This window comes from Conger conger, chromosome 11 (genome assembly GCF_963514075.1).
Source record: "Conger conger chromosome 11, fConCon1.1, whole genome shotgun sequence".
In the NCBI taxonomy this organism is placed as follows: domain Eukaryota; kingdom Metazoa; phylum Chordata; class Actinopteri; order Anguilliformes; family Congridae; genus Conger; species Conger conger.
This window is the reverse complement of record NC_083770.1, coordinates 27,398,525-27,426,194: the sequence shown is the minus strand read 5'-3', so window position 1 is coordinate 27,426,194 and position 27,670 is coordinate 27,398,525. Positions and strand designations below refer to the sequence as shown.

The window sequence follows — 27,670 nt, the reverse complement described above, 5'->3', positions numbered from 1 at the left end:
CCTATTTTAAACAAGGAATTGAAATATTTCGTCGACAAAATGTGGCCTTTCATGTTTATCTCACGCAATATATTTGCAACCTGTGCAAATCTCACTGCATGTCGTTTGGGCACGCTCATCTCGTGGAGCAATTAGCTACATAGCCTTGGGACTTGAACCACTTTCTTAAGAGAGCGCAGTGCACAAACGAATCTATAACAGCAATCATTACCCTGTTATCTTCTTTGCAAGCACGAGTCATATTGGAGCATCTGAAGTTTGAACCAAATCTTTCCGGACATCAACGCGGTTTAATCTACTAAGAATCAGGGTTATGTTGCAGGTAGGAAACTTTGTTATCATAACATGGAGAAGGTGAGGACTTCGCCGTTCATGAGCCTCATCGTCTTAAGTTTTCATTTGGCAACCGAGTGACAAGTGTTACGCTCCCCGAAGACGAAACACGAGGAGGTGGCGCTGTTATTAGAATTACACATTGCACTTTCTCTACGCTGAAGAGGAAACCGAACCATCAGGAAGCTGAACTAACTATTGTTTTTGTATTTTCAGTGTTCGCTTATTTTTTTCACAGAGGGTACTGATTTTGGATATTAAATAAGAAGATACTGGACCTGACGCCAGATCAAGATTGAACCACAAGAATGCGCTTGGTGGGAGCGCACTGTTGGCGAGGTGTCCCTTGCGCCACCACCGGGATTTCGTCGTCGTGATGTTCAATACCTCTGGCTTTGATCCCACTTACAATCCGAGAGAATATGTGTCGGAAGTTATCGATGGCACAGCACTGCATTTCTACGACCTTACGGGTCCCACGATCATGTCAAACAAGTCTTGCGGGGAGGAACTTCTTGACTTCGGCACAGCGGAAAAAATTCTGATTGGGGCGATGCTTGCTGTTATTACAGCGGTCACTGTGATGGGGAACACTTTGGTGGTGATAGCTGTCTGCGTTGTAAAGAAACTCAGGAAACCCTCAAACTACCTGCTGGTATCCCTGGCCGTCGCAGACCTCTCAGTAGCTCTAGTAGTGATGCCATTTGTAATAGTGACGGACCTAACTGGGGGCAAGTGGCTCTTTGGGGAGGTGTTCTGCAACGTCTTCATTGGCATGGATGTAATGTGCTGCACTGCCTCTATAATGACCCTGTGTGTGATCAGCGTGGATAGGTATGTTCATTTTCTTTAACACATTTGGTTGCTGCATCATGAACATTTCCCACTTTTTCATGTCGATGGGGAACTGTAGCGTTGCGCGCTCACGCTGCGCTCTGCGTATCAGATGCAAAGAAGTGAGGATGGAGGCATAACCATGGTCAAGGCGAAATGTATAACCATTGGCGTATAAACGTTCTTGAGTTTTTGCTGCAATATTTCTTAAACTTAGAGGTTTTGTATCACACGGAATTGCATTGCATTCGAATGTATGTACTTTCGCGTTGTTTGTCAGGAAATACACGTTCTTGTTATTGCAGGATATGCAATTTAGTCGCGGTACAGCCAGATTTTAGATTTGTAATGATTTAGAGTTTCATCGTGCCAAATCCTATTATTCGATTGCATGTGGACATAGGCTACACACATGTACTAATATTCCAGCTGTGCTGTAGAATATAAAAATGAGCAGCTTTAACATAAGAATCAAGGGAGGCCCTAATACATACACATTTTCTGGTTTGTCCGGCATTTATTTTGGAATCAGTGATTTTATGTTACTAAGACAATGTTATTCATAGCAATGCCATCATGAATTGAATCCTACTAAACTCCCCGACTGGAAATAAGTAGCTGGCCAAAAAGTAGCATTGACTGATGCCTAACTGGGTAAACAATTATGACCAAAAAAACAGCCGCCTCCATTTCCATACAGCCAGTTCAGTGTAATTTTTATGTGGCACGTCAATTGAAAATGCAGTCTAAAAGTGAACATAGTAGCCTAATAATGTTTTTATTATCCAAGCGTCCTCATACAAAAGTTTCACAAATGTATGGCAATGGCAATTAATTTTTATTACTATTAGGAGTTTATAAAATTAGATTTTGCTCATTTATAAGTATGAAGATATTCAGGCTCAGGCAGTAAGAGCAGTCGTCTGGCAGTCGGAGGGTTGCCGGTTCGATCCCCGCCCGGGCTGTGTCGAAGTGTCCCTGAGCAAGACACCTAACCCCGAAGGCTCCTGACGAGCTGGTCGGTGCCTTGCATGGCAGCCAATCGCCGTCGGTCTGTGAGTGTGTGTATGAATGGGTGAATGAGAAGCATCAATTGTACAGCGCTTTGGATAAAGATGCTATATAAATGCCAACCATTTACCATTTAAGCACACTCCATTGTCAGAATCCCTCTAAATGAAACCTGTATATCCACTGAATGGCAAATAAAGATGTTTAAATGATACCAAGTTAGCAGTATGTACCATTTATAATATGTATCTTGTTTCAACTAAATACAAAACCGCATAATTATTACTATACCATTGTGGTTGGCATTTATATAGTTGTCATTGCATGATTACAATATTGATCCCTGATCACTAATGTATTCTCTTTAACCATACTTTAATGTAGCCATGTTATATACTTACTGTTCTGGACTGTTCATCTTTTCTTTTCCACATTGAATTTCTATCTTTCCTAGCCTACAATATATGTTCCTCAATATATCATATTAATCTTACTATTATGCATGCTGTATCTTTTTAAATCATAAAAGTCTATTTGGTGAGTGTAGTTCTTTAGTATAAAAGTTGAAAAGCAATAAGTTTCACTTGAAACTTTACCATTTACTTATTCAGTTTGTTACCATTTATCATACAAATGTTCCCAATGCAGCTACATAGGAAAGGTTTTCCTAACTACTTTGTGATGATGGCATTACTGCAGAGATGCAAAACCTTCTCGTATCTACTTATATCAGCTTCATGCAACTGCAAACATAGCTGCATGCTATTTTGACATGGAAACACCAATGCTTGTTTCAGGTTGTGTCATAGCTACTTGAAAGGAAAACGAAAAAATGTTAAGGCCCATGTGACCGAGAGACTTGTGGGGCTTAAACTTGCTGATGGATGGTCGTTTAAAATAGCTGGTATGCTTGACAGGCCTTTTATTGCTTTCTCTATATACACTCAGTGAGCACTTTATTAGGAACACTTGTATACCTACTTATACATGTGATTATCTAATCAGCCAATTGTGTGGCAGCACTGCAATGCATAAAATCATGCAGATATGGGTAAAGAGCTTCAGTTAATGTTCACATCAACCATCAGAATGGGGAAAAATGTGATATAAGTGACTTTAATCATGGAATGAATGTTAGTACCAGGCAGGGTGGTTTGAGTATCTCAGAAACTGCTGATCTCCTGGGATTTCTAGATTTCTCTAGAACTGGCAGGGAATGGTGCGAAAAACAAAAAACATCCAATGAGCAGCAGTTCTGTGGGCAGAAATGCCTTGTTAATGAGAGAGGTCAGAGAAGAAGAGCGAGACTGGTCAAAGCTGACAGGAAGGTGACAGTAATGCAAATAACTACACACCAATCCTCTTAAGTGGATAGGCTACAGCAGCAGAAGACTTAAAAAGTCTAAAAGAATAAGTATGATAAATACTTAATAAAGTGCTTACTGAGTTTACTGAGTTTACAGAATGTTGCTGTTAACATTTTGCCTAGAGTAGCTTTGCTATTTTTGACATCCTGTGAGATACACAGGTGGTCATTCTGTATAATTTTATTTTTACATACATCAGACACAAATCTGGGTTATGGCAAACTTTATATGTCAGAGTAAACTGTTCCTGGAACTATTCTCAAAGCATTGACAGAACATTTTAATATTTTGTTACTTTATATTGCCTTTCTGAAGACAGATTTCAATATTTGGTTTCATTGTGAGGGTTATTATTAAACTGCACATAGCTGCTCCAAGTCACTGTGAGTACAGATAAATTGTTAAAATATTAACAGAAGATTTGCCACACTCTTTATGTCTGTACTCATTAAAAACTCCACTAAGAAAACTTGATACTAAATATTGAGTGTTCGCATTTCATATGATAATTTCCTAAGAATTGCAATTTTTTTGTGAGAGTTTAAGAGGGTTCTGATGATAGGGTAATTTGCTGTAGCAGGTTCAGAGGTTGTAAAGGACTCAACCATAACTGTATAAAATGTATCAAATGCATCAGCATTGACATTTATGTGGGCCAGAAAATGCCTTAGTAGTAAATGATCAAGCAGCAAGATCTCTATCAAAGTAAAAACAGGATTTAACTCCTACTTCTCAAAAGTGAAACTAACCTAACCTAATTGTATTGTTCATTGCTTCGGTTTCAGTTCCTTTTAGCTGGAGTTTAAAGAACCAATATGTCGATATGCTGACTAGCAGGCTCACTGAAGATACTAGAGGTTTACAGGGGTTATATCTCTATGGTGATATTGAGTCGTCTATAACAGCAGTCCAAAACCTTTTTTGTGCTACGGACCGGTTTCATGAAAGACAATATTTTCACGGTCCGGCCTTCAAGGGGTGGGGGATAAATACAACGAAATAAAATGGTACGACCGGCATAAAAACAAATATAAAGTGCATAAAAAATACAACTCACCATAACGCTGAATCAGTGGGAGCCCTGAGCTTGTTTCTTTGCAACGAGAAGGTCCCATCGAGGGGTAATCGGAGACAGTGACACCCGAAGTGTGTTCTTTATGTCTAGTCTACTACGTAATTTTGTTTTGGTTGCTGTCACTGCAGAAAACCCAGCTTCACCGTGAGAATCACCAGTCGCGATGAACCCGTATTTTAAGTAGGACTCCTGGTATTGTCTGTTAAATGCAGCTTTCTTTTTCTTGGTAGTCGTAGGCTCTTCTTCTGTCTCCTCGTTGGGCCTTTTCCCCTTTGCAAAGAAGCTATCCAAAGACGTTTGTTTTTTACTCATGTTAGCTAGCTTGTGGGTTTAATTTTGGGGGTATCACGTGTACCGAGACAAGCCTTGACAAGTCTTGACATGCGTAAAGCACTTAGGCAAAACGGATGTAATTGGAAGATAATTTTTCCGAAATAAAACATCTTTCAGACTGATCAATAAAATAAGGAAATAAAACAATAAAGAAATAAAATAAAAATAACTGATAGGAAATAAAATAAGTTATTTATTCTTTCTGTGCGGACCGGTAGCAAATGACCCACGGACCGGTCCCGGTCCGCAGCCTGGTGGTTGGGGACCGCTGGTCTATAACACCAATTTCTGTTAAATATGATTCACAGCATAATCACTGTGGTATTCTCTTGCACACAATAAATGTGTATAATTACATATCAGTACAACACATTTATGGTGTATAATTACTATGTCAGTACTACACATTTTTGCACACCATAAGTGTTCTGAAATATGTAATTATATTCAATATGCGAACTGGGCAACTAAGCGGAAATGGACAGGAAAGAGAGGCTAATCTCCCAGCAGCATTTAAACTGCCAGCTCTGCTCTGCCCACCCGAGGTATGATTAGAAAATAATTCCATCCAAGCTGATCCCCGAGCGAACGTGGTACAAGCACAAGCACGGTGTGAAACCTACTGCCTTCTACAGAGGACAGCCACAAGACCAGGCGGTGTGCAGAGGTGTTTGACCATCACCGAAGACTGAGGACATGCAGCGAAGAGAAGAGATGCTGAACACATAGAGATGGATGTCCTTGTAATGATTATTCACTCATGCAGGCATTCCCTTGCCTGTGGTCGTCTCGAGGTTGTCATGAATGATCCTATCAGACTCAGTGAGCCATTGCTAATTATTCCCCTTCTGAGAAGAGCGTGCACTCAGCATCTCCCCTCTCGCTGTCCGGTTTCATGTTTAAGGGAATCATGCCCCTCCCAGCTTCCCAGCACTCCTCTCCGTCTCCAAGCCTAACCGACTCTCCACTCCTGCCCAATGATCCCATTTTGCAGTTCAGTAAATGATTCAGAGATGGTCTGCTGCTTGTCTGCTGAGGCTCAGAGAAGAACCCATTTTTCCACTCTGTAGCTTGGAAACTTTTTTTTTAAGAAATGGCAATGTAAGCCTGGAATGTGCACATGCTTATCATGGTCAGGTCTTAGAAGGTACAGCAGCCTCCCTCTGCGAGTCAGTGCAGTGGCCTCACCTTCAGTTTTTAGCATTGTTGGGTATCATTCTTGCCCCATGGTTAATGCTTTTAATGATCTTGCAGGGGATTGCATTATACTGAGCATAACAGTATACTTAAATGGAAAAGCAATATGTATTCCACAGTGCCATATATGAGAGGATTTAAAATAGCCTGTAATTGATGTGATGATCAGCTATCCTAGGGAGAGAGAGAGAGAGACAGAGGTGAGAGAGTGAGACAGAGGTGAAAGAGATAGAGAGAGAGAGATGGGAGAGAGAGTAACGATATGGAGGAACATGATGGTTGGGCTGTTATTCTTCATTTTGGGAGAAGTCTGCATGCAATCAAGGGGAAGATGTGTTGAAAGTGACTACAGGTGGGAGAGGGAGATATTCTCTGTTTTTGTTTTGCTGTTGGGAGATCATAATGGTGCACAGGTGAGATCAGACGTCAGTATGGGGTCATAAGACCTTTTGAGAGCACAACCTTGCTCCTGTGGAGATCAGCATGGGAGAAGATAATCCTGAAGACTTTGTCTGCCGGTCCATAAGGCCATAAGGCATTAGTGCTGATGCACGGACCACTGCTGTGAGTTAATCCCAGTGCATCAGTGCGCCCGTGTTGTCTCAGCTTTAACAGCAAGCCCCGCGGCACCGCTAATCAAGGCTAATACACCAGTGTAGTGGAGTATCCACTGCTCTGTGACTGGGGATTACAGCTCTTTAAATGTCACCCTCTCAGTGGGATGCTGGAGAGCCTCCGTTTCGTATCTCCACCAAGTGACAAGGCAGCCAAAAAGTCCCTTCTCATTGCTGTCCTGGGAGCCTGAATGCCTTATTCATGAAACATGCAAATCCAGAGTGAAAGATGAAAGAGACACACAGAAATGTACAAGACCTGCCAATGCAGTCCAAACTATTAAACTCGTCTTTTGCATGAATTTACGGGCTTCCTTTGCATTGCTGCTGCATTAGTATGGTCCCTTCTCAGTTCGTCAAATTACTTTCTTAAAAAAATTTGGTTTTCGTAGGGGACAGTGTAATCCCACTAAGGGTGCTGTTTCAAAGAGTAAATATTTAAAAAGCCAGAAATGAATAATTCAGTGGTGAGAAGGGGAAAGGAATACTTTCTTTTATAGTTGCATTCTGTCTCCATGCTAAAAATGGGGAAATCGAGGCAAAATAGCATAGTTCAGAATTGAGATACAGGCCTTTAGAATGTTCAAAGGAAAATTAGGTCATCGTATGCGTTTATATTTTTGCTTTAGAGGCATGGCATGCAGTGGATGCGCTCTGTTGGTAAAATGTTTTTTCACAGCCCTGTGGCTTTAAATGAGCCCGTCTTCCTGATTTTGATCTGTGACGCATGATAATGTGCTAGCTTACTCTTCTATCCCTTTCTTACCCGCCAGTTCTGTCATATGACAGAATGTCTGACAAAATGTCAGCATTGCCCCTGTACATTGACCACAAGTCCCAGCTATGAGAAGTGCTGCTCTGTTCTAGTTTGTATTCTCTAAAGTTTTTATTCACACAGGGTCTCAATAGCAGCATCTCTGGGTACAGAGCCTGTTCTCCACAAAGCCATCACATCCCTTTCCTCTATTCCAAGCTGAGCACCACTAATCCATTAACCAGAAAAAGATGAACATCACAATCCCACAATCCTCTGCTCCATTACCAGCCTGCAGTATAGGCACAGATTTATAAAATCTAGGAATTAATATGTCCAGAGAAATGTGTTTTCAAAAACTTCCTAAATATTAAAAAGAACAAATAATTTATTTATCAAAGTGGTCAACTTCCTGCCAAGGCCACAGATCTGTCCCCACGAGAGACTTTGAGAGACGGAGATGTTCTGTCACTGAATAGAATCAGATTAATGCTGAAGATGGAACAGAGAAAGGAAAACCCTCCAGTTTAGCCCTTCCGGCACAGATCTGTCATGGCTCTGTGCTGAATGTCTGAGATGTATCTTTTAATCGCCAATTAGTGTACCCTTGGATGAGTCTCCAGTCCTGTGTAATTAATGGAGAGATGATAGAAAAGCACACATAAATGGGTGCTGTGACAGGGCCCTTGTGGAAACGTCATTTGTCATCATGCCCAAGCATCTACCGTCAAACCTCAATTTAACCGCACGGAAAGGTGAGGAGGTGACTTCGTACTTGGACAGGGCATCAGCAATCAAAGTAAGCCTTTCATTTTTAAACTTCAGGCGTGCAGAATTGGCTGGAGCGTTTTGCCTCCTGGGGGAGATTCAGCACTTAATTGGTAGATCGCTGCTGCAGTTTGACTGGCCATCTTTTCCCACATTTTTTCATAATTCTTCGCGCAATACTTCTGTTCCACCACGCAATCAACTACAGTGAGCAAAGTAGTTTTGTGGTATGGGATATATAGGGATCCCAATTATCTAAGAGCTGGAAAAGGAGGAGAAACCTGCATTTGAGATTCAAAAACATTTTCTTCAAAGTTGATGTGCTGATGTGTGAATTTTGAGTGCAAATATGAGACAGCAGGATTTTATGTTGAGTTGAATCAATACAGCATGTCATTTTGAAATGCTATCACACAGAATGACTTCTAAAGCTCTGTCAACTAAACCCAGATGCTGTATAGTTTTGCAGTTATTGCACCACTCATCTGCTTAATCCCATTCTAAATAAGAAATCTACCTGTTCACTCAGGAGGCCTGGCTGCTGCTGAACTGGGTTCTGTGAACAACACTTCACATAACAATGGTTTGGCAAAAACATATCAATCTATATTTAGGGTTTTACTCATAGAAATATTTTCACTTCATGGTTTTAATTCATACAGTAAGACCCTTTCTGACATTTTGGACCTTTGTTAAATGAAACAAGGATAATTACCACTTCTTAACCACTTCTGTTCCTGGGCTGAAAGCCACAGTTGTTTTTGTTATTTTTTCTCATTAGAAAACTCATTAGAAAGAGTGAAAGAAACCAGATGAAAAGCCTGTTTCAGAGGTAGAGACTGCTGTTGCATAAAAGGCAAAGGGACACACATATTTCCCAAAGGGAAAGTCACTTTAAATGGCATTAATGTCACTTTCACAGAGGCAGATCATTTGGAGGATGTCTGGATACATTTTCATGTTCTGCATGGTATAAACCAACAGGCTATGAGGGAGGATTATCTCCAAGTTTCTAGGAGATGAAGACCCCTTTCTAGACATTGTAGTGACTTTCATAATTGGAGAGTCACTGAGCTGGAACGAATGGACCAACTGTTGACATTGGCTCCACACCGATTTGCATGCTTACAAATCACATTACATAAAAAAATTACATTAAATCTGGAACTGATAACCAGGAAGCCAAGGACAAGGGTACAGGATTCCTGGTAATTGGCAAGACTGGAGCAGCAATTGGCACAACTGGTAGAGGTGAAAATTGTGCATAGATACATATATGTAGGATTCCAAGAGCTGCAAGCTCAAAATGCAAACATGGAATTTCAATGCATGTATACATTTCATCTGGAACAGTTTGTACCGTCAATCTCAAAACAGGTGGTTAAAGTCTACACTGATATGCTGTTTGAGGCTGAAGGATTGGCCTGTTTCAACTGAAGCAGGCAGGGTGTTTGGACATTGTTGATTGATGACAGTCCGCACCCTGAGAGTAGCCCTGCGTTCTGGCCCTGGCTGAGAGGAGTCAGTAAAAGAGCTTTGGAGGATAGCTACTTGTAGGACAGGGGAGGAAGTACAATATAAAAGTATACACAAGTGCCAGAAAGTCACATGTTAAAAAAGACTAATTTGACAGAGAGAGAGACAAGGCGTTAAAGCCGAGTAAATCTGTACCTGTAAACATAGCAGACCAGGATGTTTGTGCTGGATCTAAAGCTATTACTCAGACTCATGGAAGCCAGAAGCCATTTGACGCACATGCACCAAAAGTCAGTAGCCATAAGTTACACCATAACAAGGTCCTTTTGCTGATCTTTGCTATTCTTGTACAAATATTGCATCACATTCTTCTGGCAAAGGATAATTATGTATTTAATAAATATTTCATGTGTTTGATAAACCTCCAGAGTTTAGCTTTCCTAAAACATTAATATATTAAAGGCATGTGAAAGTAAGACAACTGACCCAAACTGAAAGTCACACTTTTTAAGACTTAGTTGAGGATTAAGAAGATTCTATCTAAGTAGCAAGATATAATGCCCATTGAGAAGGGTTGCGTAGTAAATCCTGGCCTCGTACTGAAAGTAATGATCTCTGGTTTATATTTGAATATATCATTTGAGAGGTGGAATATAAAACTTCAGTTTCACACTGATCTTTCAACAACCTTTTAAAACATATTGTACATATTACACTGGTAGAATACATCTGAGATCCCAGTCTACATTCTAATTCCCAGAGAAACCTTCAATACTTGGCACTAAAATTTTGGCCTGACTTCTGCCGTCTCACGTAGGTGTAAAAAAATTGTGTGATAAATGGGTTTCTGCACTGAACTAAAGTTTCCAACAAGAAAACATTCCACGTAGATCTGTATACTTCCAATTAGCATCTTTCAAATTCAGCCAAATCACCAAATCTGAAAAATAGGGGGGCTCTCCACCAGCTTATATTAGCATGTTGCAAGAACATGCATGCACCTTTTTATTCACTTGTGATTGATTATATAACTGAATCGGTTTGTTGGACAAATACAGAATAGAGTAATTACAATGAAACACCACTATGCCTGGATTCTCGTGTGATATCAGCTTAATTTACCTCTAGTACCTGTGATGGGTGTTATTCTCATTGCAAATAGTGGCATGTAGACAAATAGGACATTTCTGTTTGTGTTTGTCAAATCAGCGCTGCTATGAACACAGGGGTAAAGGCCATTATACCATTAAAAACCATTTAAATGACAGAAAATCCCCAAAACAATATGAATAACAAGTACTTGATGACATGAATATGGGGCTTGATTTAATGTAGAGGTGTGTGCAAAGCTTCCCCTTCTACGCCCGTCAGTAATGCAGATTTCTCACTCTTTATGCAGAAGGTTAAAAACCTGCGTGCTCCCACTGCTTCCAGGAACTCTCCTCAGACACACTCACTGACCTTTTCTAACCTTTCCAAATAGTGCCATAATTCATGCAGACACATAATTTTATCATTAATGTAAACACATCCCAGGGCTGATTTCATATTTGAGTAAAGGTTGAATATTGGTATGGGTGTTTCAATAGACCCGTACTGACAAGCCAAGCTGTTGATGCACGTTTTACTCCCAGGGAAGTGTCTAGCCAATGTAATAACTTTCTGTTGCACTGCAATAAAACGCACCTGTTGATAAAAATGAATCCTTATTTACCAGAAAAATTTCAGAGAGGTTTATTTTTTTGTAGGCCATGGGCAACACTTTTTTTAGTGCTTCTGGATAAAAGCAAGTGCATGGAAACTAAAGAGGTTCAGTAAAATTGAGTTTCTAAAACCTCCAGGGTTGCTTTTCAGTTTTTATAAGATGACGCACCATAAGAGACATATCATGATGTTCAATAAAAGAACAGGCTTTTTTTGGCAGGCTCTTGTAGTTTAGAAAGGTGTAATGAATAATACATAAGGCTGACCCAGTGGCTTCACAGGGCCACCACACGTGGTTTCGTATGATTTTATTACCATAAAATAAACACAAATCACTCAAAATCCTGTCTGCTGGTCTGAGGAGCATTTCCGAAACTAAAAGTGCCTCGTGTGATATTTTTATTTCTATACTACGGTGTTATGATCTGATTTTGTGATAGAGACAGACCAAAACTGCTACTGTCGTCTTGTCATATTCCTTTTCCCCTGCAAAAAAGTTTTTTTGGCCAGCGGAACAAGGTTACGTTCATTAACGAACGAGAAGAAAGTACTGACTTTAAGCAAAGCCAGCACTTTCCCTGTCACCTTGTCAAATGCCACCTTTATTTCAGATCTGGTATTTCTAAATGGATTTTTAAAAGCCCCAGGTCTGAGTTTTCCAAATGGCTTTTTAAAAGCCCCAGATTACTTCATGTTGCCCTTTTCCTTCCGCCTATTCTAAAATGGCATAAAATGGCCACTAATCGGGGAACTTGGATGCTGTCTTGCAACAAGGCGCATACGAGTGTCTGTAAGGTCTGCTGTTACTCCTGTTGTCTGATGAGAGGAAATGAGAAGTAGGAAAATAAGGAGCCTAACCATTTCAGTCACCATGACAACTGTGACCTATTGTCAAAATTAAGGTCACAAATGAGGCATTATATCAGTCTGGTTCAGAAGAAAAAAGAACAGACACCAACAACAGTGAAATAAATCATTATACACGTCCACAGTTCTGCCATTTCCTCCTCATTTCTGCTTTGAGGAAATACGTTACAAACATCAATTTAGAAGATTATTTGAAGGCGAAAGCTCATGGAGGGCATGCGATACACAAACATAATCATATCAGAACACAGGAGTTGATTGTCAAACCACTGCAATGTGCACTGAATTCTTCTTCAAGCAAAATGTAAACTAAAATGTAAACCAGCTGCATATGTAGAAATCCAGAACATGGGTGTATAGTACACTGAAATAAGCAGGGACAGGGTAGAATAATTAGAGATATATGTTTAGGTGGCATTTGAGATACAACGATACGTGTAACAGCAATGAGGTTATAAGACCCAGTAATTTTGAAATGTTGAATAAAAAAATAAAAAAAGCTAATAAGGGAGTACTCTCACCCAGGGTCCTAAATTTACATACAGCAGTAGGGTTACAGTTGGTTTGTTCCTGTTGAACCAATTGACCCACAAACTGCAGTGCAATGGTTACACGTCACGTCTCTCGGTATCCAGGAATTTTAATTTGAGCTCAGGCATACCTTTTCACCTCATGGTTTCCAAGCATGTTGGAGGTCGGATTTACAAATGGCAGATGAGTAGGAGAAACAAGGAAGGCAGTGTTGGTGCCATGTTGGTTGAGGAACCTGTGCCTCTTTATTGCACCCCAGTGTTATAATATTAGAGATAAGGAATGTTTTATCCCGCGTCCTTCAGCTCACCACATACCTTCATATCTGGAGCTGTGAGTTGTGATTGGCCTTTGACCCTTTAATGTAAACTCAGAAGCCCATATGCTTGCCTAGTAGACTCGTCTGTGAAAATGCATATACTCAGTGTGTATACATGCCAGTGTTGTCACAGGGGATGAAAGTACAAAGTTTGTTCTGTACCTAAGCACACATCGGGAAGACATATTCAAACGTTATTTAGCAGCTTACAGTAAGTGAAGTAGACACTGGACAGGTTTCACAGATGCAGATTAAGCTTAGTCCTGGACTAAACTGGGTTTTGTATGGCAAATCTCCATTCAAAATGGAATTTGCTCTAGGGCTAGACTTAATCAGTGTCTGTGAATCTCACCCACGGTCTTATTGTTCTTCTGAAGCAGAGGACGATTGAACTGAGTCTTCAATCAGTCACAAAAGATGTGTGTTTTTTTCTTCATGTACTATACTGCATTACATAATGTGATTTGGGGATATTCATTGAGACAATTATGAAACTGCACACAATACCTAATTACTTTAATCTAATTACCATATCCTCCTGCATCTGAGATGTAGGAACATCGACAAACTGAAGAACAAAAACAATGTATAACACAGGAATAATTTAATAAATTAAAAAGTTTTAAATGTATAACATATTTTGAAAAATGTATGCTTGTTATTTGTTGCTTGTACAATCATTGCATTATCCACAATAATGGACAAAATAAGGACATTATGAAACCTGAAAACAGCTATTCCATCACAGAGCACATGTGCACATGAATTTGGTTAAAGTGACATACAAGTCTCAACTTATGAGCCCTTACAATGCAGGTTTCCACACACTGCAAAGCATCAGCTGATGATATGAACATGAATACTAATCGGTGTGATGTGAGTGCAGTGGCACGTAAATATAACATGATGCCTCTTATAGTATAGTAACACAGCTGGCCCACAGAATGCAATATTAACATCATTCAGTGTATGCTATAATGCAACCACGGGTCATGGGAGGGGTTGAGGTAGGCCACGAAATGACATGTGAACAGATACATTTATTACGTAGAGAGGCCATGGAAAGTTTTGAGACAATTTCTGTATGCTAATATGCGGATGCCGGTCTACGCTATAAGGCATTCCCATCCTTAGTGTGGCTCCTGAGGCTATGGGTCCAATAGGCATCAGCGATGTTGCAGAAACAGGGGACCAGTAAGAAATGTGGATATGGTTTACTAACCAACGCAATGACAACAATAATATCAACTATGGTGACAGACAGCCCAGCACACCTGCCAATCAAGATACACACACTGTTCATATTCTATAACAGTGAGCAGCCTTGTTCAAATGCTGCTTTAAGAAGACGTTGGAGAATTTAATGTTTCCTGCAGTCCATGAGGAACCGGTGGTCATTCTTTCTTGTGAGATAAAGTACCACCCACCCTCTGCAGCCTAGTTTGAGGCCCTAGGAGAATAGAGGAGATGTAGTCCCAGGCAGGTAGACTTGGTTATCATCTGCCTGAGTTTTTTAATTAAATTCCACAATTTTACAGATGAAAAAAGAATTAATTGAAAAAGTTGGACAGCTTGCTTTATTGGATTGGTTTGTTTTGGAGATGGCAGGACATTCCAATTCATCTCCATCGCCCTCATCCAAACACACACAGTCCAACCTGCAGCTCTTTAAATGTTTAAGAATATGTAAATGTAAAATACTGAGTATGTTCTTGAAAGGGAAGCTACAGGCACACTGGGTTGTATGCTTTCCAAAGTAAGAGTCTGCTTTATTCTGCTTTGTCAACAGACAAGAAGTAATGGGAAGAACTGTACAGTAGCTCCAGCATACACTAACAGAAAAGGTTCTCTCCAGGAGAAAGATAGCTCTGAAATTAAACTAGGTCCCCCTAGGTTTTAATTTAAAACCTTTACTTTAATTTCAGAAAATGCTATCACCTTCGGCATAAAAATACCTGTCTATCTCTTAAGACTGCAGGACAACTTATTTCTCGATTGTGACAAGAGAGGGACAGCATAATTTAATATATCATTATTTTGTCATGGTCCATGCAATTTTTCATAATTACGACGTGGCATTTTATCCATAGTCTGATCATCAGCTCTTGATTCTTTCCTTCACTCCACATTCATCAAAGAGAACTAAAGACATGCTAAAGACCTTATATATACACAAATAAAGGTTTTCTGGCTTCATTTTATTATATCTCTGATGGAACTCCAGAGCACAGAATATTTAGATTATGAAGGCTCATTGTGGCCACACCTTACAACAGTATAGCCAGGTGAACCTTACATTTTAGAGTGAATGAAACGAATGGAGGTCTAAATACTGCAGTTGACATTGTAATGTGGTAGTGATGTGGTAGTCTTTGACTTAAAATTTCACTACTGGTTGGACTTATTGTTTAGTAAGTTCATTAGTAATTAGAAAGTATGTCTACTAAGCTAAGTCATATGTTAAGTTGAGTTTGGCCTTGGAGGAGTTATCTCTCTGAATGAATGAATTAATCAGTTAATCAGAAGTACTAAGTCTAAATTTGTGAGTGTATGATTTCTTACTTTGTTACTCATCTTTAATATTTGTATAGTCTTTAATCCATCTTGGAGTTAGCTTTGAACTAGGAATTGTTTTCAAATTGTTTATGGTTCTATTCCCTTATCACTCCATTTGGTTCAATTTGGAGATTTGATTTTGATTAGGTATTTACCTTGGGTTATGTTTGTAAACAGTAACCTGTTACAATGGGATGCATAGACCTTGGATAAGGATTTCTCAGATAAGCATTTCTTGAACTGAATTGGAAATATAGAAGCAGAAAGAGAGTCATGTGATGCAGGGGTTTAAAAACAACTGTTATTCATGGAGGGATTTCCCTTTCACTTATGTAAAATACTCCTGATACAAAGAGAAATCCCCATAAGGAGCAGCAAGAAAACAATCCCAGTTACATTGAAGTATAATGTCATGAAATATATAATCTGGTATACCAATACCTATCTAGTATCAAAAGATAAAGATGCGTAATTAAAGCAAAATGCTTTTTTCTGTCTTTTGATTACCAATGCATTTTATTTGGGCCCTTTTCTTAATTACAAGCAAGGCAATGAAGACATACTGTGTTTTATTAGATGACAACAATTACCTCATTAACCAAACAGAGATCCAATCATTCCTTTTTTTTCACAGCCACTGAGGGTATTCCAGGAAGCATCGTACTGATGGGTTTTCCCCAAAGTATCTTGATTCTTTTCGTGGTTGAGTCATCCCAATAACCATAATATATGAATGAAGCTGGATCTTTGTTCAAAAACATTTTGGGACAGGATTAGGTCTACTATTGGGATACTCAAGACATAAAATGGGACTGTAGTTTCTACAATGCAAAGAATTACTGTCTTAAAGTAACAAGCATTTTAGTCTCGTAATAAGACTTAAGATCGTATCTTTTTCTCTGAAGAAGAAAATTTTAGCTTGTTTTAAGTTACTGTTTTTTGTTTGACAAGTGAAATTTTCTTACCCCATTGACAAATCTTGAAATGAGTCTGACTTACCTCATTGGCAACATTTTGTCTTATTGAGTAAAATCCTGATGAGGTTATCCCCGAGTTAATGAATGACTAGACAGTTGAAGTGGAACAGTGTTCTAGATTTCAGAGATAAACAGTCTGTTGGCTGTTCCTGTTTGACCTGTCTTGTCACTGACATTTTCCCCACAGATACCTGGGTATCACGCGACCCCTGACCTACCCAGCGCGACAGAATGGGCAGCTGATGGCCAAAATGATTCTGGGCGTGTGGTTGGCGTCCGCCTCCATCACCCTGCCCCCTTTCTGCGGCTGGGCCAAGAATGTCAACACGGCTGGGCTGTGCCTGATCAGCCAGGACTTCGGCTACACCATCTACTCCACCGCCGTAGCCTTCTACATCCCCATGGCTGTCATGCTCATCATGTACTACAAGATCTTTCGGGCTGCCCGCAAGAGCGGCGCCAAACACCGCTTCAGCGACTTCCCGCGGCGGGAGCGGCTGGAGACGGTGGCCAGCGAGACGCTGAAGATGCAGGGCCTGAAGCCCCCGGGCATGGCGGAGGAGTGCGCCGCCCTGTCCCGGCTGCTGAGCCACGAGCGCCGCAACATCTCCATCTTCAAGCGGGAGCAGAAGGCGGCCACCACGTTAGGGGTGATCGTGGGAGTTTTCTCCATCTGCTGGTTCCCCTTCTTCATCCTCTCAACCGCCCGGCCCTTCATCTGCGGGGTGGAGTGCAGCTGTGTGCCCATTTGGCTGGAGCGCACTTTACTGTGGCTGGGATATGCCAACTCCCTCATGAACCCCTTCATCTATGCCTTCTTCAACCGTGACCTGCGCTCCACGTACAAGGACCTGCTGCGTTGCCGCTACCGCAACATCAACCGCCGGCTGTCTGCCGTGGGCGTGCACGAGGCCCTCAAAATGTGAGAGCACTATATAAGGAAATTGGGGGAAGGTTTGGAAGGAATACCTCCAAAGGCTCCTGGAAGTATTGTCCCAGGATGATAGATGTGGGAATTTCCAGAGTGAACTGCACCTGGCCTCTCTGATGTCAAGCACTGAGTGGAGTAACAGAACTTATTTTCCCTCCTACTGTTCTTTTCATCTTCTCTTGAGAAAGCTATGAGGGATTGTAAGAGACTTGCTTAGACATGCTGTTTTCAGCCAATGTAATTAGTGGCCAATATCCGTGGGTTGTCTTCCCTGCATTTGCAGGTATGTCACCTTGGGTGCCATTATGTTCATGAGGTTGGAGTACCAAGGAGGACTCTAATAGGCAAATACTGATTGGAGGCTTTTGTAAGTATTACCTGTTAAAGTCTTTGCAAACAAGGGATGAACTGATATTGCGCAGTCTCCCAGGAGGAATAGTCTGATAAACTGTCTAGATAGTATGTGTAATGACAGAGGACAGTTGTTATATGGACAAATTAAAACCTGAGCTGCAATCAAAAATTTGGGGAGGCATCCAACTCATTTTACTCTGTCAACCTCCACATATTGGACCTGGTCTGTGATGTGCTTTGTCAGGTAGAACCATATGCTGTTCACCGTCACATCAATTTCAGAGGATAAAGGAATAATCAGACAGGTCAAGGAACATAGTGGCAAGTGACAATGTTTGACGAATTGTTCAGTATCATATCATGTCCGTAGACAAAACATCCACTTTATCAGCCAGTTACGGGACATCTTGCATATCGTTCAGTGGGGTCTGCATGAAACCCACATTTCGTAAGACACTATCAAAGGGAAATAGAAAATGTTTGTGAAGTGAAGTTGAGTTTGTTTTGCACAAATTGACATGGTTTTATGCTCCACTTGCTTTATACAGTGCATTGTTCCACTGAGCAAATACAAATAGATTTTTGAAGTCTCAACAAAGCAGAAATTCTACAGTGAATTTTCTTCTGTAATGTCTTTGAAGCGACTAGAATTTTAATGTCAGGCTATTTTAGATCCTCGTTTCATTCATTTCAGTAGGATCATAATGACTGCTGTCGAAACAGTCCACAACCATAACCTGATAGGCAGACACTTTTATTGATGCTATAAGGTTGGGAGGCAGGAAGTTATGAGTACAACAATAAAATCAATTGCGTTTGACAGTTGAAACAATTGTTGACACAGGAACTTATCAGAGTGTAACAGAAGAACCTGTCAGTGCTGGCAGAGTTTTAACTCTTTGTATCTTTTGTGTAACTTCGGCTCCTGGCTTTGCCCTGACAAGCTGGACCTGCATCCTGTTTCTGCGTGATAGTTCTGACACACCCATATTGCAGTTTGTTGTCATCTTTTTACTCAAAAACAGCTGAGCAATGTGTGCTTTTTTCTACCTCGATTTTTAGAAATATACCATTGGCATAAAAATCTACTCTGAGGCTCTGGATTTATTTATTTATTTTCATAAAAATTGTTTATGCTATTACTTGGGTGCACATACATGCACATGTAAACACAAGCACACACACTGGTAGCACAAAGAAATGCATAAATATCTATGGTTAGAACAATTCCAAAGGTACTGACTGACAGGCGCCCTCACAGAAGTGCTGTAATTCTGCAGGTATAGGGGAGCCTGGGTGATGTGACCCAGTGTGATTTCCATGGGGCCCAAAATCTCTGGGGCTGCCCCTGTTTGAGGGAGAAGCCATCGTATCATATCAAAAGCTCATACTGATACTGTACTTCTATTCACATATTGCCTGTATATGGCAGAAGGTAAGAGCATTTCTTCTGCGAAGAACAGCAGCAAGTGGGCTTGTACAAAGTCTTCTTTATACCTCCTGAATATTTTTTAAAGCAGAGTCAGAGAAGTGCTTTTAGAAGCAGTGAGGAACAGCAGTATATTGGAATGGTGAGGAAGACAGTGAACAGGAGTGGCCTGTTTTTCCTCAGTCCACTCCCAGTGTCCCCTCTGAACTGCATCAACTAGGTAAACAACAGTTTACAGATCGACAAGGAGAGCAATATAATACATTATTCCACAAAAAGGAGCACAGGCATGCTTTAAACAGCGTTTTCCCAGCAGGGGAAAGAGAAACAGTCTGTGTGCAGGAGAGTGCAGGTGAATAAGTGTGTGTGTGTGCGTTTGTGCGTGTGCGTGCGTATATGTGTGTGTGTGTGTGTGTGTGTGTGTGAGAGACAGACAGTGGCAGATGGCTAGGCTTGTACCAGCCCACAGGTCTCTCCGTCATACACAGCCAAGTCGGAGGTGGAGCGATCTCCTGCCTATTTTCAATTTTGTAAACGAATTTAGATAATCAATGATTAAAGCTGAACCTTTAAGTCAGAAACAACCTGGAACAACTTTTGAATGTCCTCAATTATGCCTTCTGCTGGTTCACAGTCCTAACACAATAGGAACAAGGTATCATGCCTGCTCAACGTTATTACTCTCTGTAATATCATTATGGAATGTCGTAGTTCAGCCTGAGAAGAAGCTGGCACAGATTGCTGATGACATAACCTTTCTTTGGACAGTGTACTGGCCCTCTGCAGAGCCTCACACCATACAGCCTGATGATAAACCTGGAGGAGCCCATGATATTTGCATCCCCACCAATGTTTCCGTAATCTCTAACTGATGCAGCAATAGCTGCGAATTACATTTGCAAAAGTCCTTCAAGCGACAGCTATAAATACCACTCTGACATGCCACATGCCGGTTTCTACAGTAATCCAATTTATCCTGTGTGACCTGAAAAAAAACAACATCCCTCCCACAATTGCAGCCTTTGGCCAATGGCAATATTCCAACCAGCTACAGATAGGAAGCAAATGTGAATTTGTTAAAGCTAACAAAGTCCTGTAATGAGGACTACTGAAGCAGGATAGTTAACGTGGGAGAATGTTTAGATGGATATTAAAGAGAGCATATTAAAGCCACATTCGTTACGTGTTGGGGTCACTTCTCAAGTGAATTGGGAATTGCTGAAAAATGCCATTTTAATCCTTTCATTTGAATTGAAAATGGTGAAGGGAAATACATTTAATTTAATTCTAATTCTAATTCAATAAATCTCCAGGAGTTAATTTACTGTGACAACAACTGTCTAAAACATTACTGAAACATTTTGCCTAACACACACCATTAAAATAAAATTCCTTTCAAAGCACAGCAGCTTGGCGATACTTAAAGACACTGTAAACCTGTACAGTATGTATGATAATGAAGGGAAATTTGTTAAATGTTTAAAATACATTTCCAAAAATGCATTACTTAAAACAGGCTTATTGAAATGGCATTATCATTGTTTGCGATATGTGATAGTTGGATGATGTTTTTGGAAGCAGAAGAAGACATACTCATCAAAATTTAAATTCAGATTCTGTACCTTGGAGATTTTTTAAAATTGTAAAATCCTGAATTGACCCAAACACTGCTGCACCTCAGAAGCTTAGCCACAACAGCCTCTCCATTCTCTTTGAGTGTCAGCAGTGTGCTTTCAACTGACATTAACCATTCATCTGAGAGCAGTTAAGTCTTCTCTGAAGACGTAAATGAGTATTCTTTGAGAAGAAGTTAGGGCTGTATGTTTTTTTAAATTTTTTTATTAATTCACTTCAATTGATGAATTCACCAAGCCACATCCACCAAATTCTTTAACCAAATTATTTTGCAGTCGTGCATTTGATCTGCCTTTTTAAAACTTTCTTCCCTAGTTGATGAAACATTAATTAATTATTTACAGTAAAGACTCCTCTGTGGGGAAGAACTGTGTGAGAAGTGCTCTCTAAACAGCCATGCATGGATTCTCACTGGTGATCCTTCCGAGCTGGCATTTCCAGTATCCCTTCTCCCCATCCCCTATCCTCAGACATCATCCACAACCCCCCAGTACATGCTGATCAAATCCCTGCCTGTAAATATTAAAAGCCACGCGTATTACAAGCCATGCTTCAACGGACAACCACATGTCTGCAAGGCACAGTTGGTATTCATGTACACCCACTTGCGATGACAGCACAATTCATTTTTAGATTACAGTTGATGCAGGGACCTGACATACGAGCCAGCGAATAACCGGCCCTTTCCCACAAAGCAGGGCAGCTCTTCACATCATGGGCCTCGCTGCAGGGGACCATGCTCTGAGAGATCGGGGTCTCTGCCCTCTGGGCACACTGCGCTGCTGGAACAGACATCTTGCTGGCAAAGAGCATTTTCTGAAGTTGATGAAGGTTTGTTAACTGCCCTGCGGGTGAGGACACAGCAGCTGTGGAAGGCAGCCTCTCATCTGGGCAGAGGCAAAGCCACAATGCGTGCAGTGAATTTTAGCTGCGAATCGTACCATTTGAAATGATGCACACAGCCTTTTTTTTTTTTACAAATATACATATAGAAAAAAACTTGCATTTTGTTAAATAGCATTTGACAGCCTGAGAGCACTGCGGAAATGTGGCTATTTGATTATGAATTTGACATGTTTTAAAATCTACATTTAAAATTTTTAAATACCTGCTAAAATGTCAACTCAAAAACTGGTTGACATTTAAAGCATTTGATGATTAATCTGATTTATTAATAAATGACATATTCACATCCATTCATTTTTTTTAAGAATTGCTTCCTATTCTCAGGAAATCTAAGGCTTATACAATAAGTTATAAAACTTTTATTCAGGGATATGAAGATGAAGCAAGACAATCCAAAAACAAGAGCAGAACTCTGAGGAATTGTTTAAATGTCAGGATTTAATTAAACATCATAAGTTCAATATGGCTGCAACAAGAGGTCCCATTCAGGATATTGTGAAAAAGTAAATCATCTTCAACACACAGCTTGGATGCAAAGCTGCAAAGTGACTGTTGTCCCTTTCCCCCCTGCAACTATTTTATTTTCATCATGGGTGTGTAGCATATGAAATATTGAGTGCATGGTCATAAATCTTCATAAGGACAGTCATGAATGAATGATGTGCCTGTCCTGTTATCTTTATCACTGTGATGAGCTGGGCCATGACTGGACCACCCCCACCCCCTGAAAAAAGAAAGCCTGCCTCAGTCTAAACTCAGGCTCCAAAAACATGAGCTTTAATGAAAGCCGTAAGGTTCCTATTTGTCCAGGGAACAGGAAAACAGTGTCATAGCGTTTTTGTGGCTAATGAGTACATGCAACATTGATGTTATGCACAGAGGACCTTGTTGGACCTGGTTAGGAAAACATCTTAAGGCATAGATAAACTCAATTGTGGAAGCGGAGGGGGGAGGTGGAGTCCCTAAGTCCTAATTCTCAGTTTCAGTTTATTGCTGTGCGCTGCAATGCCAGCATTCGTACTGTAGCTGTGAATAGCCATGAAACAGCCTCGGGTATAGTCTTCACCCACAGGCAACACAGCAATAAAAACAGCTTGTTTAGACTGTGACTGCCATTACTTGGCTATTCCCGGTAGAAACCAACAGCAAGTCTGGACACTAAATGGAATAATGGAGAATTTATATGAATAAAGAAGCATGGCTTTCCTTTGAAAGGACTTCAAAAGGCGAAAACCTTGAAACACTTGCATACTGTAAGGAGTGCAAGAAGGTAGCTTTTGTAGGTTGTTCACTGCCCACCTGTAAAGAGTGCTAATCATGCAGGTTGTGCAGAGTACCACCAATTTAGACTGAATCATAGTTTTACCCAACATGGGTCTCTTTCAGTTTTGTGTCATTCCTGCCTTTCCTGTCACTTTACAAAGCAGCCCACTCCTCCAGTGTTCTGGACATGAACTTCTGAAGTAGACCACTGTCTTCCGGGTGAAAGCTTAGTTTTCCCTGCACTGACAAATGGTTTTATACAGTGACATGGCTGCTGGAACTCAAATAATTATCGCTTATGGCACAATGTCATAATTAGCACTGTCACTTTGTACCTTCCCCATGACTGCCCAGGTTGGCACAAGTTTCCGGGTGGGCATCGTCCCTTTACATAGACAGGTGACCTAACGCGCAGTGAACATCCAATCCCTCTCCCTAGGCCACTGAAATTAAACATTGCCTGCTGGCACCTGGCTTTTATCATCACAAGAACATGGGGTTTGTTGTGTGCTGCACAGAATCACTTATCTTTCAATCACCTGGATGGGTTACCCTGTTAATTGTTCTCTCTATATGGACAGATCCACAGGTAATGCAGATACAGTTCAGGGGTCCACCAGGTTAAAATGTCCTGTTAAAATGCTGTTTTTCACCGCATGATGCTTCCCACTATCATATCCTGCCAATTCCTTCGCAGCCCGGGGCCAGATGCCCAACAAGGTGGTGTACCATTAGCAACATATTTGCCAATGGAGGAGAGGCTCCTGTTAGTGTAATTTACCTGCCTCGCTGCACTAAATGAGACTCCTCCACCCAATCGGGTGACGGTATTTTGCACAGCAGAAACCATGCAGGAAGGTTACTCCTCACACAAAATGGCAGTTCAGCTGGTGGAGTGCAGAGTGGGAAGCAGCAGCAGCTGGCAGCACATAATAGGAGAGGCAATTGGCTTCTTAAATCTGACACATGACGCTAAAGCAATGAAACGGGCCAAAATATGTTACTACAAAGCCATTTTTGTTAAAAAGCCACAATGTTCACACAATCTAAAAAACCAAAATAGCACCAAAGGCATCTGTTAGCTTCTCACGTTCACGCTGATGGATGAAACATTGCAAGATGAACCAACTGGCTGTTTTCTGCTAATTTTTAGGAAAGCATTCTTTGCCATTTGAATCAAAGCAAGACATGAATATCAAATCTTCAAATTGCTAAAATATCTATATATGCAATGATGAATATTGGGTTCTGGAAGCCTATTTTAAGTAAGAATGTGTCCACTGGGAGTGAAAAAAACAGCATTGATATTCCTGAAAGTGTGGAAAAACACATTGAAGAACAGAATAAGGCCATGCACAGCTAAGCGCAGCTCTGCAAAAGCGATTGCAGGTTTCCCAGAAACAGGTTTCAGAAGTTGTCACAGCAGGACAGTAGCTTTTTATGGAGGGGAAATAAAGGTGGCAATTACATGACATTGCGCAGCTGGGTTAGTGCATGTTTCCAGGTACCTGTCTGCACCTGTCACAGTTTCTGTCCGTCTGTGCCTGGGGACTGTCAGAGCACATCGGTTCTGATCCGCGACACGGCCCTCCTGACCTGACATGGTCCGATTAACCGCAAAGCCTGTTCCCCTGAACAGCCCACTCAGGACAATAGGCGGTTCTGTTACCATCGTGATGTATCAACCTCCTATTGCATACAACACTACCACTTAATTATCGGTGTGATTGTTATTGCCATCCAAATTTAAAATAAATAAATAAAAATAAATAAATAAACTATATAATTATGGTTTATTGCCCAACCTTAACTGCTTCTGTCAATGATATTGTGTCATCCACATGCAGTAAATTACTTGGTTTATTTAAGCTGGGGTAGGTGATCTTTGGGCATGAGCAGAATCTGGGCAGAAGAAGAAAGATTTTGAATGTATACAGCGGTGAAAAACCCACCCCCTCCTCTCCAGTCAGCCTCTCGGGGACAATTGTGATAGGCAGGTAAGCCCACCTCCTGGCTGAGAGCTGCCCTCATTGGATGTTAGCTACAGGGAGTGATGAAAAACAGAAGTCCCTGAAAATCTGTCCTGGGACAGTCACAGATATAGGATTTTCCCCCCAGAGCAGTTGGTTTATTGCTAGCTGTCAGAATATGAAGAGAATTTAACAAAATATTACCAAAAACTAGCCTACCCCAGCTTTAAGCCTGCATATACACTTTAATTGTATTAATTAAGAAATCTTCCCAGCAAACACACAACTTTGTGACAACATTTTTGCATTAGCTGGGTCGTATGATATAGTAATGCAACTGAACAACTTTTTAAAAGAAAACTGAAGACTGAAGAAACGCACCATATGCTGGTGACAGAGGGAACTCAAGTCAAGCTGGGGTGGAAAGATTCCGGGGGCATAACTCCTAGTGGTAGCCTATTATAAGAGATCTGAACCACAACCAATGATTTTAATGTACTGCTCAAGTCAGGGCAAAGAGTTTAGTTTACTTTTCTTTTTTAGATGTCAGCTTCAGTCCACCAGCTTTTGAAAAAGCCCTGGAGAGACATGGATGCCTGTGGCTGGATTTACATCTTTGTCTGCGATAACATCTGTATTCTCGGGCTGTTCACCTTCAAAGGCATGAAGTACAAATAAGAAGCCTCTAAAGATTCAACCATTGAAGGGTTTGGCGGCACAAAGGGGTTTGGTTCAATGCCGCAAGATCAATAATCTAATGCTGAGAGACAGACACACGAATACGGATTTCCTCTCTGAAAACTTTAAACACCATTGTTTTCCCAAAGTCTGTGTTACATTTCAAGTGGAGCAGTTTGGAAAGAAAAAAAACTGCATTTGAGGAATGAAAATAAATCAATCACCAGAGTGAGATGCACTGCTGTTTAAAGTGTTCTCAACTTCAACGAATAACATTCCTTTGAAACAATCATGTCAGACCCTGGGGATAAACAGGCATACAATACACTACATCAAGTGAAGCATTTAAAAACAGTTGTAAATATGTTTTTAACGGTGCTTTATAAAATGATCTTGAAATGGAAAACAATCTTTTATATTGAAATCGACTTAAACTGTACAAACTGTACTTTTTAACATCTTGGAACGCCAGGACACTCAACGGTAAGCCAAACACTTTGCCACCCAAACTAGCACAATACCCTTGTCATTAGCAAAGAGAAAGCAGGCCCCGAATGAAATTAAAAAGAATTAAATAAGTATGAAAAGTACCAAGAAACTAAACTTGGCCCAGAACGTGGGACCTTAGCCAAATAAAGTGCCATTGTTTTGGAGGGAGGGTGCTATAACCATGTTTAAGACAGTGTGCCTATAATGCAACTACATTGCACGCCCAATGTCCTAACTCCACAGCAGATGGCTGCAAGCAACAGCAAAGCACAGGGGTGCTGATAAGTGCCCATGCCCTTGCTTAATATATACTGGATAGTGGAAACAATATCATTAGGCAGACCATCTGTGTTTCCACTACAACTTAGCAGCACGTAATCAAAGTGTCATTTTCACTGGCAGCAGCTTAGATTCCAGCACTCATCCCATGCCTTTCCACTTGCAGACTTCAAAGCAAATGGAGGAGAGTCGTCACAATAAAAGCCTAAATGCAGTGTGGCCCTCTGGGTAATGGGTTGTGTTCTGCCTTTCAGGTGGCAATTCATATTCCATTCGTTTACTTATTTATTCATTTCTTTTCATTCGGGAAAGGAGGAAGGAGGTCATTTGGGAACCCAGATCTATTTTCCATGATACAGGAAAGCTGTTTAGTCTCTGACAGCTATTATTTTTGACCAAGTTCTGAGCCCTCCTTGTGGGACAGTTTCATCAGTTTTAGAGACCCCAATTTTTGGTGTTTAATGTGTTCTGGCCACAGTGTTTTTTTATTTGTGTACCTGTCTAAATCCATCAAGGGAACTAGAAATGCAGATTTGAGACATTGACCCCTTCTTGGAATGTTATAACCACAACAAATTACTTCAGGAGGGTAAAATACATTTTTAACATCCAATATATCATTCAATATATATATAATATAATAATTCAATTATGGACATCACAATCTCAAAACTGCAATTATATTTTTCTGCCTGTGTGGAGGTATGGATTATGTATGCAGGTGGGTAGTGAATGTCCTGTTATGAATGTAGTGACTTTAGTTCTCGCCTACTGTAACTTGTGTCATCACATCGGCTGCATATCTCACATAAAGCAGTACTATCTGCTCATTAGTCCATATGGTGGAATAATGAGCAAAAAATACATGCAGTATAACATCGGGCCAATTTGCTTGCAGCATGCCCTGCAGCTGAATCTACCAGTGGCCACATATTAATCAAAGTGAGTACACAGTAAAATGTTCAGTGTTAAATAAACTATCGCAGAGTACTATGTATGAATTAACACAGGACATTTTAC

At 40.7% G+C, this 27,670-nt stretch overlaps 1 protein-coding gene across 1 annotated transcript; it reads left to right on the top strand.

The window, feature by feature from the left end:
* The first annotated feature begins 673 nt into the window (after nucleotides 1–673).
* On the top strand, nucleotides 674–19,089 carry htr7c (5-hydroxytryptamine (serotonin) receptor 7c). Its single transcript, XM_061260325.1, has 2 exons — nucleotides 674–1,167; nucleotides 16,904–19,089. The coding sequence occupies exons 1-2, from the start codon at nucleotides 710–712 to the stop codon at nucleotides 17,640–17,642; spliced, it is 1,197 nt and encodes a 398-aa protein (XP_061116309.1). The 5' UTR covers nucleotides 674–709; the 3' UTR covers nucleotides 17,643–19,089.
* The last annotated feature ends 8,581 nt before the right edge of the window (nucleotides 19,090–27,670 follow it).

What these genes read in the sequence shown, in the direction of transcription:
- htr7c (XM_061260325.1), top strand. Translation starts at nt 710, where the DNA reads ATGTTCAATACCTCTGGCTTTGATCCCACTTACAATCCGAGAGAATAT. An exon ending in TGTGTGATCAGCGTGGATAG is followed by an intron (nt 1,168 to 16,903) that starts GTATGTTCATTT and finishes TTTTCCCCACAG; the next exon opens with ATACCTGGGTATCACGCGAC.